At 37.2% G+C, this 13,029-nt stretch overlaps 1 protein-coding gene across 2 annotated transcripts in view; it reads left to right on the top strand.

Annotated features, from left to right (window-relative positions):
• LOC136858164 (hemicentin-1) overlaps positions 1 to 13,029 on the top strand; it is a 709,155-nt gene that overhangs the window by 306,680 nt on the left and 389,446 nt on the right. For both annotated transcript variants that reach the window (XM_067137503.2, XM_067137504.2), the window contains exon 23: positions 5,130 to 5,277. In XM_067137503.2, coding sequence (XP_066993604.2) covers positions 5,130 to 5,277 — 148 coding nt within the window. The remainder of the gene's footprint in view (positions 1 to 5,129; positions 5,278 to 13,029) is intronic.

The following is a 13,029-nucleotide window of genomic DNA, read 5'->3' on the forward strand; positions in this document are numbered from 1 at the left end:
TTTGCCAACCGTGTGGTAAAACAGTACGTGCAGATCAACATTCTCAAGTAATCCAGCATTTGTCCGGAAATAAGCATACTGCGGGTGCTTCGCGTGTGCGTTCACGACAATTACTAATAGCTGAACCAGCTACTTCACATGCAGGCCCATCTAAATATTCCCAGTATTATTTAGATGTGTGCAGAGCATTTGTTTGCGCCGACATTCCTCTTGGTAAAATAAATAATCCGAGACTGAGAAATTTCCTAACAAAGTACATTAATTTTGAGCCTCCAGACGAATCCACATTAAGGAAAAACTATCTCCCAGAATGTTACGAAAAAACTTTACAGAGAATTCGGGCAGTATGTGATAGCGAAAAGCTGTGGGTGAGCATTGACGAAACCACTGATTCAAGTGGCAGAAAAGTAGGAAATGTTGTAGTTGGTGTGTTGAAGAATGACAAAATTGCTTGCGAACATTCTTATTTGCTAGCGTGTAAAGAAATGCTTGCTGCAAACCACGTCACTGTAGCTAGGTTATTCAATGAAGCCATGCACTTACTTTGGCCAAAAGGTATAAAATACGACCATGTATTGCTTTTCCTTACTGACAGTGCAGCTTACATGAAAAAGGCAGCCGAAGGCCTTTCTGTGAGCTTTCCGAAAATGATACACCTAACTTGCGTTGTTCATGCTCTACACAGGTTATGTGAAACTGTGCGGGCTCAGTATCCTCAAGTGGATAAATTAGTGTCCAATGGCAAAAAAGTCTTCGTAAAAGCGCCCTCAAGAATCAATCTCTTTAAAGAGAAAAACCCGGATCTTGTGCTTCCTCGTCTGGATATTGTTATGCGGTGGGGTACCTGGCTTAGCGCTGTGGTATACTACGCAGACAATTTCGAAAGTTTTGCATCCATTGTGAATGTGCTAGATAAAAACGACGCATCGTCAATTGAGATTCTTCAAGAGATACTAAAAGACAGCTCTTTGAAAAGTGATTTGGCATTTATATCTGCCAATCTAAGCTTCTTGTGTAAAACTATAGACATACTTGAAAAATCCACTAACCTGTTGTCCGAAACAGTGAAGGAAGTGCGCGCTGTTGAAAATAAATTAGATTCACTCCCGGCTTTGCAGGTACAGGGACTGTTAAAGGTCAAATATCAAAATATGTTCAGGAAAAACAGAGGATTTCAAACAATGTGCCAAATTTCTAATGTATTAGAGGGTGCTCATGTTGGCGAAATTGATGGCGTTATTGTTGGTGACATTCCTCTCTTTAACTATGCTCGTCTGACTTCCTGTGATATGGAGCAATCGTTTTTGCAGTATAAGGTGTTCTTTAGAGATAATCGGCATGCATTTGTGATGGACAATTTGGAGATGACCTTTGTTGTTCACTGGAATTCTGAGACTCCTTCTAGCAACTAATATTCCAGCGTGTGATGGGTGAGTACGAACTGGTACTATTTTTTCAAAGATGATAGGTTGCTTTTGCCATATTTAAGCAAATCATTACCTTTAAAAAATAACCATTCATAATATCTACTCTGGAATATCAAAAATTAATATACCATACAGCACGTTTCCGTACACAGACATCATTTTGCCTTAAGGAGCATGTTTGGTAGCACCATATTCTAATACAAAACATTATACTTATTTACTTCTTGAGCGCGAGTAGTTATGTGATATTTAAAGGAAAATAATTTCAATTTTTTATCACATATTTTAAAGTTTTTCAGCACATAAAAAATAAATATTTTTCACATTTTTAGCACATAAAAATCTGCTCCCTAGTAATTAAGTCAAATATGGACCCAATACCGGCCATTATGGTCAAGATTATTAATAGTAGGTCAAGTAACCAGCTGTCTCCAACAGATACGTACACCAGCTGTTCGAAAGGTAAGTGTGAAGTCGCATGAGGAAGTACAGCACTTAGCATAATTTAATGGCATAGCCTAAGGCAACAGATAAACACACAGATGTTACGATAGAAACACATGAATCAAAGAAACTAAGTTAATGAACACACATTGACATTTATAACAGAAGACCTAAATCAAAACACGGCACACGCAATGTGATGATATAACTTTAAGGAAACACGTGGTCAGCAGAAGGCTTGCCACAAGGAAAACTTAATGAAAATTGACAACAAAACTGAAAGAATTTCTTATAGACAGTGCCTTACCATTTCCTCCAATAGTTCAGGCAATTACAGGTAATGATCAACAAAACATACATTCCGCATAACGGACAAATGCTGAACACTTTCAAATGCCTTCTCTCAGCTCTCTCAAAGAAACATCATGAAAAAAAAAAAAAAAGCAGGATTAGGAATGCACATGTAACAATTGCAACCTACATAAAAAAACATGTCATGAATTAAATAATAATTTTCTCGGATTCGCCACTTGAAATACACTTGAAATAAAAAATTTTGAAATTTAGCTGAGAATAATCTCTGCGGGCTCCCTTTCTTACACAACTCACGCTCTGCTATCAATGTAGCAACTGTTGGTGAGCGTGTACACAAATGAATAAGAATAATTAAAAAATGAGAAAGGAAAATAGAAATAATATTGAAATTAAAACAAATTTTTAACGCCATGTTTGCATTGTGACAACTTTTAACTTACAGGTCTAACAACGACAACTACAGAAGGATTGTGGAACGTGGAAGGAACCCTAATGAGGCCATGAGATCGTATCTCGTTGTGGGGAAAGGTAAACACACGGCAACTAACCTTAAGCTCAAATGTATTTAAAACCTAAAATCCATGAAACATAAAATTTGGCCAGCTAACAATAAATAAAAAAAAAGAAAACAGAATATAAATACATACTAACTGACAATTGAATACTACAGCTCCTCTGATAGTGAATTAGGTTGCAAATTTAGAACCAAATAAGAGATGCCTAGAAAAACACAGATGTTGCTGTGACCATCCATCGAGACACAGTCATTCAAAAATTAAAACTGATGAACGTGGAAATCTAGAGGAAAACTCTGTTACATGAAAACAAATTTCATTACCACCGAAAGTTACATTAAAAAAGAAAAGGATGAAACACAAAAATCAATTTAAAGGAAGTGAAAAGCAATAACATAGCGCTTACCGTGAGAGACCGGAGACCCAAAGCGGAACAGACGCAAAACGTGTCCGCCCACTGAGGCGATCCAAATTCAAAGACGCGGTCAAATTGCCTTGCACAAATGAGGAGCCCAAAATCGGAAATCATGCGATTACAGGGTAACCAATGGAAACATGGAATTTCCCTAGACCTCCGTATTCACCAATTAAAAATGTTAACATACTGCCCAATAGACATAGTTCTTATTGTGACCAATACAAATTCTACATTTTTTTAATAAAGTTTCTTACAAGTTCTCGAACATTTCAATTGTGCCACAAAAGTTTTCATCAGCGGAAACCGCAGGACGGTATAGGCTGCCTCGTAAATAAAGACCCTTTTAAATTTTTCAAACGCATTTCAAAATTACAATTCTTGATGTATACAGAGTATAAAATGATAATACAATTTAGTTCAATACTTCTTCTTCTTCATACCTATCAGTTACAATAATTAAAAAAGTAACTTTCAATATATTCTTTAGTAAGGTCTTTGTCAAGAGTCCAAAGAAACCTTATTCTAATTAACATTTTCTAATTCACATAAATTCTCAAAACAAATTTTACAATCTCAAAATGACAATGACTTTGTCTTTAGTATCTTTTCTTGATGACCATTCACCCACAGGTCACATATTCCATCTGGTCTCTATATGTTATCAAATCACTCATTTTGAAATGAGTCACCATGTAATCGGATGCTTCCATAGTCAAATACACCTCTTTAAGACTCCCACAGTCTAGCTGATATCTTTCCTTCTTCAGTTGAAATGCATGCTTTAGAATGGTGATGATGCAACTGGCAGAACACACTAGCCTTCTGTAATCAGAGAGTGCTGATTTAATATTTGCCCCTTTGTTGGAGATATAGGTTATATTTTGTGATGCTGATGATGCTTGTTGTTTAAAGGGGCCTAACATCTAAGGTCATCGGCCCCGTTACATTTTGTAATTTATTCTTATGAATATTGAGCCCTGCCTTGTTGGTTTGTAATTCCTTTTTAGTTCTATCCCTGTTTTCAAGAAATTTAGCCATGGAAACCACATATTTTGAAAGGCCCAACTGACATCGCTTGGTGGGATGTAACTGTCAGATAATCATTCTTTGTATATCAGTCCACATTTCTAATGTAAGAGATCACTGTTTTTTAAGAATAGCTTCCTTTGCTCAGGATGAAAACTTGCCCTTGACTTGGTGAGCATAGTTGTGCATTTGATGCAAAACCGTACTTTTAGATTGTAGAACATCCTCAGCAGCTACATCTCTGTACATGGCTCCTAGTCTGACCGGATTTTTTGCTAGGTTAATGAAGCCTTTCTTCTCCACAGTTTAAAAGGGTTTTAAATTTAGGCTACAGAAAAGTAAACGTGCCTTCAAAATGTTGCCTTCGGCTTCTTTGGGTATGGTTTTAGATCTGGACTTAGTACGAGAATTTCTTCTCAGAGATGAAGTGAAACTACTTTTGTATGTTAATATGGTAAAACATTGCAGACTCTGAACAAAACTAATGCACATATTTGTCGGAGGATCTACAATTTGGGAAAATTCTGCTGAACTTGAACTATCTGAAACATTTTCTAAAATATAAATATTTTTGTTTAGTTTTCTTTTCACCTGTTCTTTGATGTTCTTAAAGAATCTCTGTACAGCTCACTTTTGGAACAGGATTACTGATGTTCCTTATCCGCAGATGACAACACAAACACTGGTCTCCGGGGGAAGCCACTCCTAGCTTCTGGGTGGCTGAGCTCTAAAGTACCAGCATAACAGTGTTGCATAACCACTCTGGCATTTTCCACAGTGAAACATTTGCATATGTAGGATGAGCTCATGCCTTGGGTTAAGACTCCGACTCATGGCCCATTGTCAATCTCTACTGTAAGCCATTTATTTTTTTCCTTTCCTGAGATGAAATTAATCAAAATGTACTTAATTATGAGAACATTTGTGGAAAGAAAGTTACATTTCTAAAAAATTATATTGTATGTCTTTACTTTCTTCTTTCAGTTCCTCCACAATTTGAAGTTTCAAAAGAGGTGGTCTTGGTGAATCAGGGTGAAGATGTAACTCTAATCTGCTACACTGATGCCATTCCTCCAGCTGAGTATTTCTGGAACAGTAGAATTGATTTGGGCAGAAATGATATATTTTCAAGGTATGAAAGATAATGGGAGTATGAAAGACAGAATTAAATTTGAAACATTTTCTTTTCAAATTCCTTTTTAAGCACTCAGTATATAATCTTTGATTGTTTACATGTACTGTAGGTGTTACGATTAAGTTCTTGCTTCTTTGTCTGGTGATGAAGCATACAGGCTACAGTGTGGTACAGCTAAGCTTCTCATCACAAAATATCAGTAACTTTGCAAGAGGCAGTTTTCATGTAGGTGAATAATAATAATAATAAGGGCCATATGAAAGAATATTCAGTATCAGCTGTATTAATCGGCAATGCCTGGGTACTTAATTGAATGTTTACTTTTAGGATTTGTATTACCTATTAATTATGTGTGAAGCAAATTTTTGTAGATTTCTTTATTGTGGCGTTGATTGGTATTTTACAAACTATTCTGTAGTTTAACAGTTACTGTTATGTGTTTAATTTCAAGTTTTAGTTGTAGATTATTTTGTTTGACATTAATTAAACTTTGGCCTTGTGGCAGCCTGGATTGGCTGGGAAGTAGTTGATGCCTTCAAATCTATATATATAAAATAAGAGTTTTGTCTGTACATTGCTCAGAATTTGAAAAGAATGATATTTCTGTATCGGTTATGTCCACAGTAACAAGAAAATGCATTTTTTACTTTTCCGTAATTTCTGTCTGTCTGTCTGTCCGTCTGTATGTATGTACACGCATCACGAGAAAACGGCTGAAGAGAATTTAATGAAAATCGGAATGTAAAGTCGGGTGATGAACCGCTACAATCTAGGCTATAAATTATTTTAATCACGCCGAGTGAAATGGTAGTTTAGGGAAAGGCCTGAAATTTAATTCTCAAATATTTATGTTATTAGTGGTCGTGTCTTAATGAAAATCGCTAGACAAAAATGGGAAATAAGTCGCTACAATATAGGCTATACATGCTGAGAAAAATGGTAGTTTAGGGGAAGGCCTAAAATTTAATTGTCAAATATTTATTTTATTAGTGGTCGTATCTTCACGAAAATTGGTATGCAAAGTCGAGGAATAGGTCGCTATAATCTAGGCTATCAATAATGCTATTCACACTGAGCCAAATGGTAGTTTAGGGGAAGGCCTGAAATGTAATCTATATCTATATATATAAAATAAGAATTTTGTCTGTACATTGCTCAGAATTTGAAAAGAATGATATTTCTGTATCGGTTATGTCCACAGTAACAAGAAAATGCATTTTTTTTTTTTTACTTTTCCGTAATTTCTGTCTGTCTGTCTGTCTGTCTGTCTGTCTGTCTGTCTGTCTGTCTGTCTGTCTGTCTGTCTGTCTGTCTGTCTGTCTGTCTGTCTGTCTGTCTGTATGTACACGCATCACGAGAAAACGGCTGAAGAGAATTTAATGAAAATTGGAATGTAAAGTTGGGTGATGAACCGCTACAATCTAGGCTATAAATTATTTTAATCATGCAGAGTGAAATGGTAGTTTAGGGGAAGGCCTGAAATTTAATTCTCAAATATTTATGTTATTAGTGGTCGTGTCTTAATGAAAATTGCTAGACAAAAATGGAAAATAAGTCGCTACAATATAGGCTATACACGCTGAGAAAAATGGTAGTTTAGGGGAAGGCCTAAAATTTAATTGTCAAATATTTATTTTATTAGTGGTCGTATCTTCACGAAAATTGGTATGCAAAGTCGGGGAATAGGTCGCTATAATCTAGGCTATCAATAATGCTATTCACACTGAGTCAAATGGTAGTTTAGGGGAAGGCCTGAAATGTAATCTATATCTATATATATAAAATAAGTGTTTTGCCTGTACATTGCTCAGAATTTGAAATGAATGGTATTTCTGTACTTGTCATGTCCACAGTAACAAGGAAATGCATTTTTTCTGTAATTTCTGTCTGTCTGTCTGTCTGTCTGTATGTATGTATGATTGTACACGCATCAATAGAAAACGGCTGAAGAGAATTTAATGAAAATCGGTATGTAATGTCGGGTGATGAACCATTGCAATCTAGGCTGCAAATTATTTTATTCACGCTAAGTGAAATGGTAGTTTAGGGGAAGGTCTGAAATGTAATTCTCAAATACGTTATTTACGTTATTAGTGGTTGTATCGATAAATACTACATAACTAACATAACTTTAGTTATGTCGTAAGTTAGTAGTAGTTATGTAAGAAGTTATTGAATTTCCGATCACTTATGTCTTATACATTGTTACCGTACCGCATATAATCGGAGATATTCATGAATTTGGATTTTTGTTACTAAGTCCATATCAGCGCTGGGTCACGAGAAAATGGGTAAACAGAATTTAGTGAAAATCGGTATGTAAAATCTGAGAATAAGGAACTACAGTCTACGATATAAATAATTTTGTAAGACACCCTAATATCACAGAGTCGAAAGAAAACTAATGTGAAGGCCTGCAATATAGAAAGCTCATAAACTTTATCAACAGTAACATTACATTGACCATTGTTTGTTGTGATGTGCATTTTGTCTTCTGTTTCCTCTCATCCCCGATAGATAGGATTACTGCAGTGTACCGAGGTTTTTTTAATTTTATTTGCTTGACGTAGCACCGACACAGGTAGGTCTTATGGCGACGATGGGATAGGAAATGAATAGTGGTGTGAAGGAAGCGGCCTTGGCTTTAAGGTACAGCCTGGTGTGAATGGTGTGAAAATGGGAAACCACGGAATACCATTTTTTTTGCTTAACGTCGCACCGACACAGATATGTCTTATGGCGACGATGGGATAGGAAAGGCCTAGGAAATGGAAGGAAGCGGCCGTGGCTTTAATTAAGGTACAGTTCCGGCATTTGCCTGGTGTGAAAATGGGAAACTACGGAAAACCATTGTCAGGGCTGCCGACAGTGGGGCTCGAACCCACTATCTCCCGAATACCATCTTCAGGGTTGCCGGCAGTGGGGTTCGAATCCACTACCTCCCAGATGCAAGCTCACAGCTGCGCGCCCCTAACCACACGGCCAACTCGCCCGGTCGTACCGACTGTAACAGCCTTCCTGTATATTGGTGGGAAGTAGCTGGGGTGTAAGATAACTTTCTTCTTTAGCATGCCATTCCTCTGGTTCATACATTTTCTGATATATCTGGTACGTAACACACTGGTTCATCATAGTATTCGAGCTATACAATCCCTACTCTGAGCCACTGATTGGAATGAGTGCTTTCAATCGCTACATTCCTACTGATATTTTTGTAATGACCTATGTTGAATTCAGTTAGGAAAACAACAAAGTCAGTCTTTCTGAGAATCCCGTAGCGAAGCACGGGTACATCAGCTAGTAAATAATAAAAATAAGTGTTTAGTGTCGCACCATAGATGTGATGTACAATATATGATTCCAACTGTCACTGCGACTGCCCTCAGTCAGCCTAAGGACCCCAAGAACTGTAGATTCAATACTAATCTTGGCCAGTTTGGACATTTTCTTTTTCTTTTTCTTTTTTCATACTTTGTTCTCCCCACCCATGCCGATGGGGATGAACATGGACTTAAATGGCATCTGGAGTATCACTATTCATCTGAGCAATCATAAAAACTATGGATTTGACACTAATATTTGTTGTTTTTGGTCTTTTTATATGTCACCCCTCCCCTAGGGATGCTGGGGGTGTCTTGCCCCTACAGCATCTTTTCCAGATAGTAAGTCATATGTGTACCAAGTCTAGTTGAGAACTATGCTGGAACATACACACATAGAGTATATCCATATTATCAGTCATTTTGGACATTTTGTTTTACACCCCTTCTCACCTCACATCCTGATGGGAACTGAACTTGGACTTAAATGGCATGCAGAGTGTCACTGTTCATCTGTGACCCTAAAAAATATAGATTCAACACTAATATTTATTTTATTCGTTTCGATCCTTATGATCTCGAGTGACTTGTTCAGGACGTCTTTGTTTTTCCCAATACCTCATCATTCTTTCAATCCTCCTATTTCTCTCCAATTCTATAATTTAATTCTTCATCTTAGTATCAGTCCATTTATGACTTTTGACAAGCTTTTTGTAAGCAGATCCATCCTGCACAGTCATTCGTGGATATTTATCTCGTACGCCAATAGCCTTCCAGTCCTCCCTAACTTCTTTCATCCAGTTATTTCCCATTAAGCATGTCTCATTCTATATTTTCTTTGTTAACCTGTTGTCATCCATTCTCATCAAATCTCCCACGAAACTCAACATTCTTTTCCATAATATATTTGATACTGGTTCTACTTTCTCGTATATCTCCTGCCTTGATCTATGCACCCATATTTCATCCTGTTTTTTTGGTACCCTATATATCTCTCAGAACATTTCTTTCCTCCTTTTCCAATTTGAATACAAGCTCATTTGCCTAATGTTATGGTTTCAGTAGCGTACAATGCAGAGTTCTGGATGGTCATTGTATAATGTCACAGTTTGGCGTTCCTTAATAAGTTCTTCTTCCTATAAGTCATCTTGGCCACAAATCGTGCTTTCTACAGGAGTTGTGCTTTTCTACTGCACTCTTGTAGTTTGCCTGTTATATTCTCACCTAGCTACCAGAAACTGTTGACTCTCTCCACTACTTGATTTCCAACCTTGCAATTGGCCTTTGCATTTTGTATCTTGGTCTTCTTGTACACTATCGTCAGGCCAACCTTCACCGCAGTCTCAGCTAGATTTGCCAGTGCCATCTTCGCATCTTCTTCCATCTTGTGTAGCAATGCTATATCATCTGCGAAGGCCAAGCAGTCCACTGTGGCATTATATTTGATCTTGTATCCAATCTGTACATCTTTGATACCCATGGTTTTGTTCAACTGTCTCCATTCTTTCACCACTTCATCCTGAACCAAGTTGAATAGTATTGGTGAAAGTCCATCACCTTGTTGGACTCCTGTTTTAATTTTAAAGCTGTCAGACAGTGTATTCAAAATCTAACTTGGGCAGTTATGAATTCTAGAGTGTCCTTTATTAATGCAAGTGGTGTTGTATCCAGTCCTCTGGCATGCAGGATGTCCAGTATTGTATTCTTGTCTAGTGAGTCTTAGGCTTTGGCGAAATCAACAAATGTCATTACCGTGTTTTTTCTTTCCTATATCTGTGTTCTATTATCCTCTTGAGCCCAAAAATCTGCTCTATACAGCTTCTTCCTTTCCTGAAACCACTTTAATATTCTCTTATGCTTGTTTCAAGCTGTTCTTCCACTCTATTCAGTAATACTCTCGAAAGAATCTTGTATCCAATGTTCAGTAGTGAGACACCTCTGTAGTTATCCAGTACCAGTGTCTTTTTTATTTCTTCTCTTGTGGATTGGTAAGATTATGGCTTCTTTCCATTCATTGGGTACCGTACAATGGGGTGAAGTCGATCAGGTGGGGTGAAGTCGATCATTGTAACATCTTGATGTTTTTTAATTGATGGTATCTTGTAGGTAGATTGAGAAGTAACAAGTTGAGCTTCTTTGGAATGTGGAAGCTCCATGCTATTTATGTGATATTCTTTAGATGTTATAATGATAACAAGTAAAGTGTGGTTATGTATTCAATAAGTGTCCGTGTTTAGCATAGTTTGAAAAAGGTCGTAAAAAATCTGTCATCCACCGGTGCAATTAGTAACCTGACCTCATCACTGACTTCATTTGGTAACTTAATGTGCTGTTCTCTTTTCCTGCACTTTGGATTACATCCAATTTTCTCCGCATTCGGGCAATGATGCAATATGCCTAATGTTTACATTTTATAGGGTGAAGTCGATCATGGGACGAATATACCAGAAGAAGCCAGGTCCTGTCGGTAAACGAAATTATAATATGGAAGATGAAGAAAATAGGTGTGTTACCCAAGTGTGAGTTTCCTTCCATGCTCAAGAAGGCATTCAGTGTTGTCAGAGCCCATGACAGCTCAACTATTATTTCTGGTTTCAAGGCTTGTCGGATTGTTCCAATAAATCGAGAAATGGTCTTGAAGAAATTGCCAAGCCTTAACCAGGATCTTTAATAGGAGCAGAAAAGAGATGGAGTGATACACTTGTGGAACATCTGCACCAGGCACGAAATGGAGGAATAAGACCTAGTGAAAGACGTCCAGCAAGAGAAAAGAGAATGAATATTGCTGCTGGTAAGGGAATAGTGGTAAATGACCTCCTTGATTCTGATGAAGAAGAACTAGTTGAGACAGCAGCATTGGAGGAATACTATGATGATGATCTTCATAATGCCGAAGATAATGAAAGTCACTCTGATGTGAATGAGAACACAACTGCAGTTTAAACAATCAAAGTGATGTCAAAGGTAAACTAGACATTTTCTGTGTTGATGATTTCGTTGTGGTTTCATTTCCCACTGAAAAGAGACAGAAACTTTGTAGGACAAATTGTAAAGGAAGTTGATAATGGCCACGAGATATCATATCTGAAAAAAGAGGTGTCAAGCAAATATATTTCTGATTTCCAGATATGCCCGATATTCAAGAAACATCTGGTAGACAAATAATAATGAAATTGTCCTCAAAAAGTTTGCAAAGGGGACGCTATATCTTTCCAAACATAGATGTCTCCAGTATTGAATGATATCGCAGAAATGTACAGAACATTAATTTAAATTAAATAGGGATTTTATTTTGTGATTTATATTCCATACTTGGAGACTAGGCCTCCAGGTGTCAAATATTAGTTAAATGTAGTCATTTTGTCATTTAAAAAATGTTAAATCTTTAATGAAACATTTTTAAAACTAAACTGATGATCGATGTCACCCCACATCATTTATAAAGTCATTTTTAGGCTGAAATAAATCTGTGATGGGGTAGATGGAGTAGAGTACAGGAGGAAGGCATAGATAAAGTGGCAGAATGGAAAGAAAGAAGATGAATTGTTAACAGTCAAAACAGAAAAAAGAACAGCTGCCAGGACCATAAGGAATGCATGGAGAAACATATGGAATAAGAGGTTAGAAGAAGCTGATAAAAGCTTCAAGAAAAATCACGAACGATCACACTTTAGACAGTAATAACTTTGTAATTTATTGAGATTGTCATGTTGTTACGCAACCTTTAGAAACATAAAGATTCATTACATATATGTACATTTTTTGAGAATTGCTTTCCTCTATTTTCAGCCCGTAATATGCCAAAAACTATTTATTTTGATTGACTTGGTATCTTCTTTTTCATCCAGATGTTCGTTATTATGTTGAACGTGCTGTCTTCTATTGCTCGACCACCCCATTTCATCTTCTCTGCGCAGTTACCATCACTACCTGCCGCCTTATTGTTCTTGAGATCCTTAGCTTCTTTCACCACTTCTGTTCTGGTGGGTGCATGTTCTTGGTTGATATCTTTGGTGTACTTTAGTGTCGTTCCTCCTATAGGCACTTTGGTGTTTAGTAAGTCCTTGAAGTACCTCGCCATTTCATCACACACGTCTTTCTCATCTATTTTCAATTCACCGTCTTGTCCTTTGTCTGGCTCCATGGCTAAATGTTTAGCGTGCTGGTCTTTGGCCACAGGGGTCCCAGGTTCAATTCCTGGTAGAGTCGGGAATTTTAACCGTAATTGGTTGATTTCCCTGGCACAGGGACTGGGTCTATGTGTAGTCCTCATTTCATCCACATCACAATGTGCAGGTCACCTATGGGTGTCAAATCAAAAGACCTGCACCTGGCGAGCTGAAGTCTCAGATACATCCCGGCACTAAAAGCCATATGCCATTTCACTGTCTTGTTCTTTCACAAAAGGTTCTCTTGCTTCATAATCCTT

Source organism: Anabrus simplex, chromosome 1 (assembly GCF_040414725.1).
Source record: "Anabrus simplex isolate iqAnaSimp1 chromosome 1, ASM4041472v1, whole genome shotgun sequence".
NCBI lineage: Eukaryota > Metazoa > Arthropoda > Insecta > Orthoptera > Tettigoniidae > Anabrus > Anabrus simplex.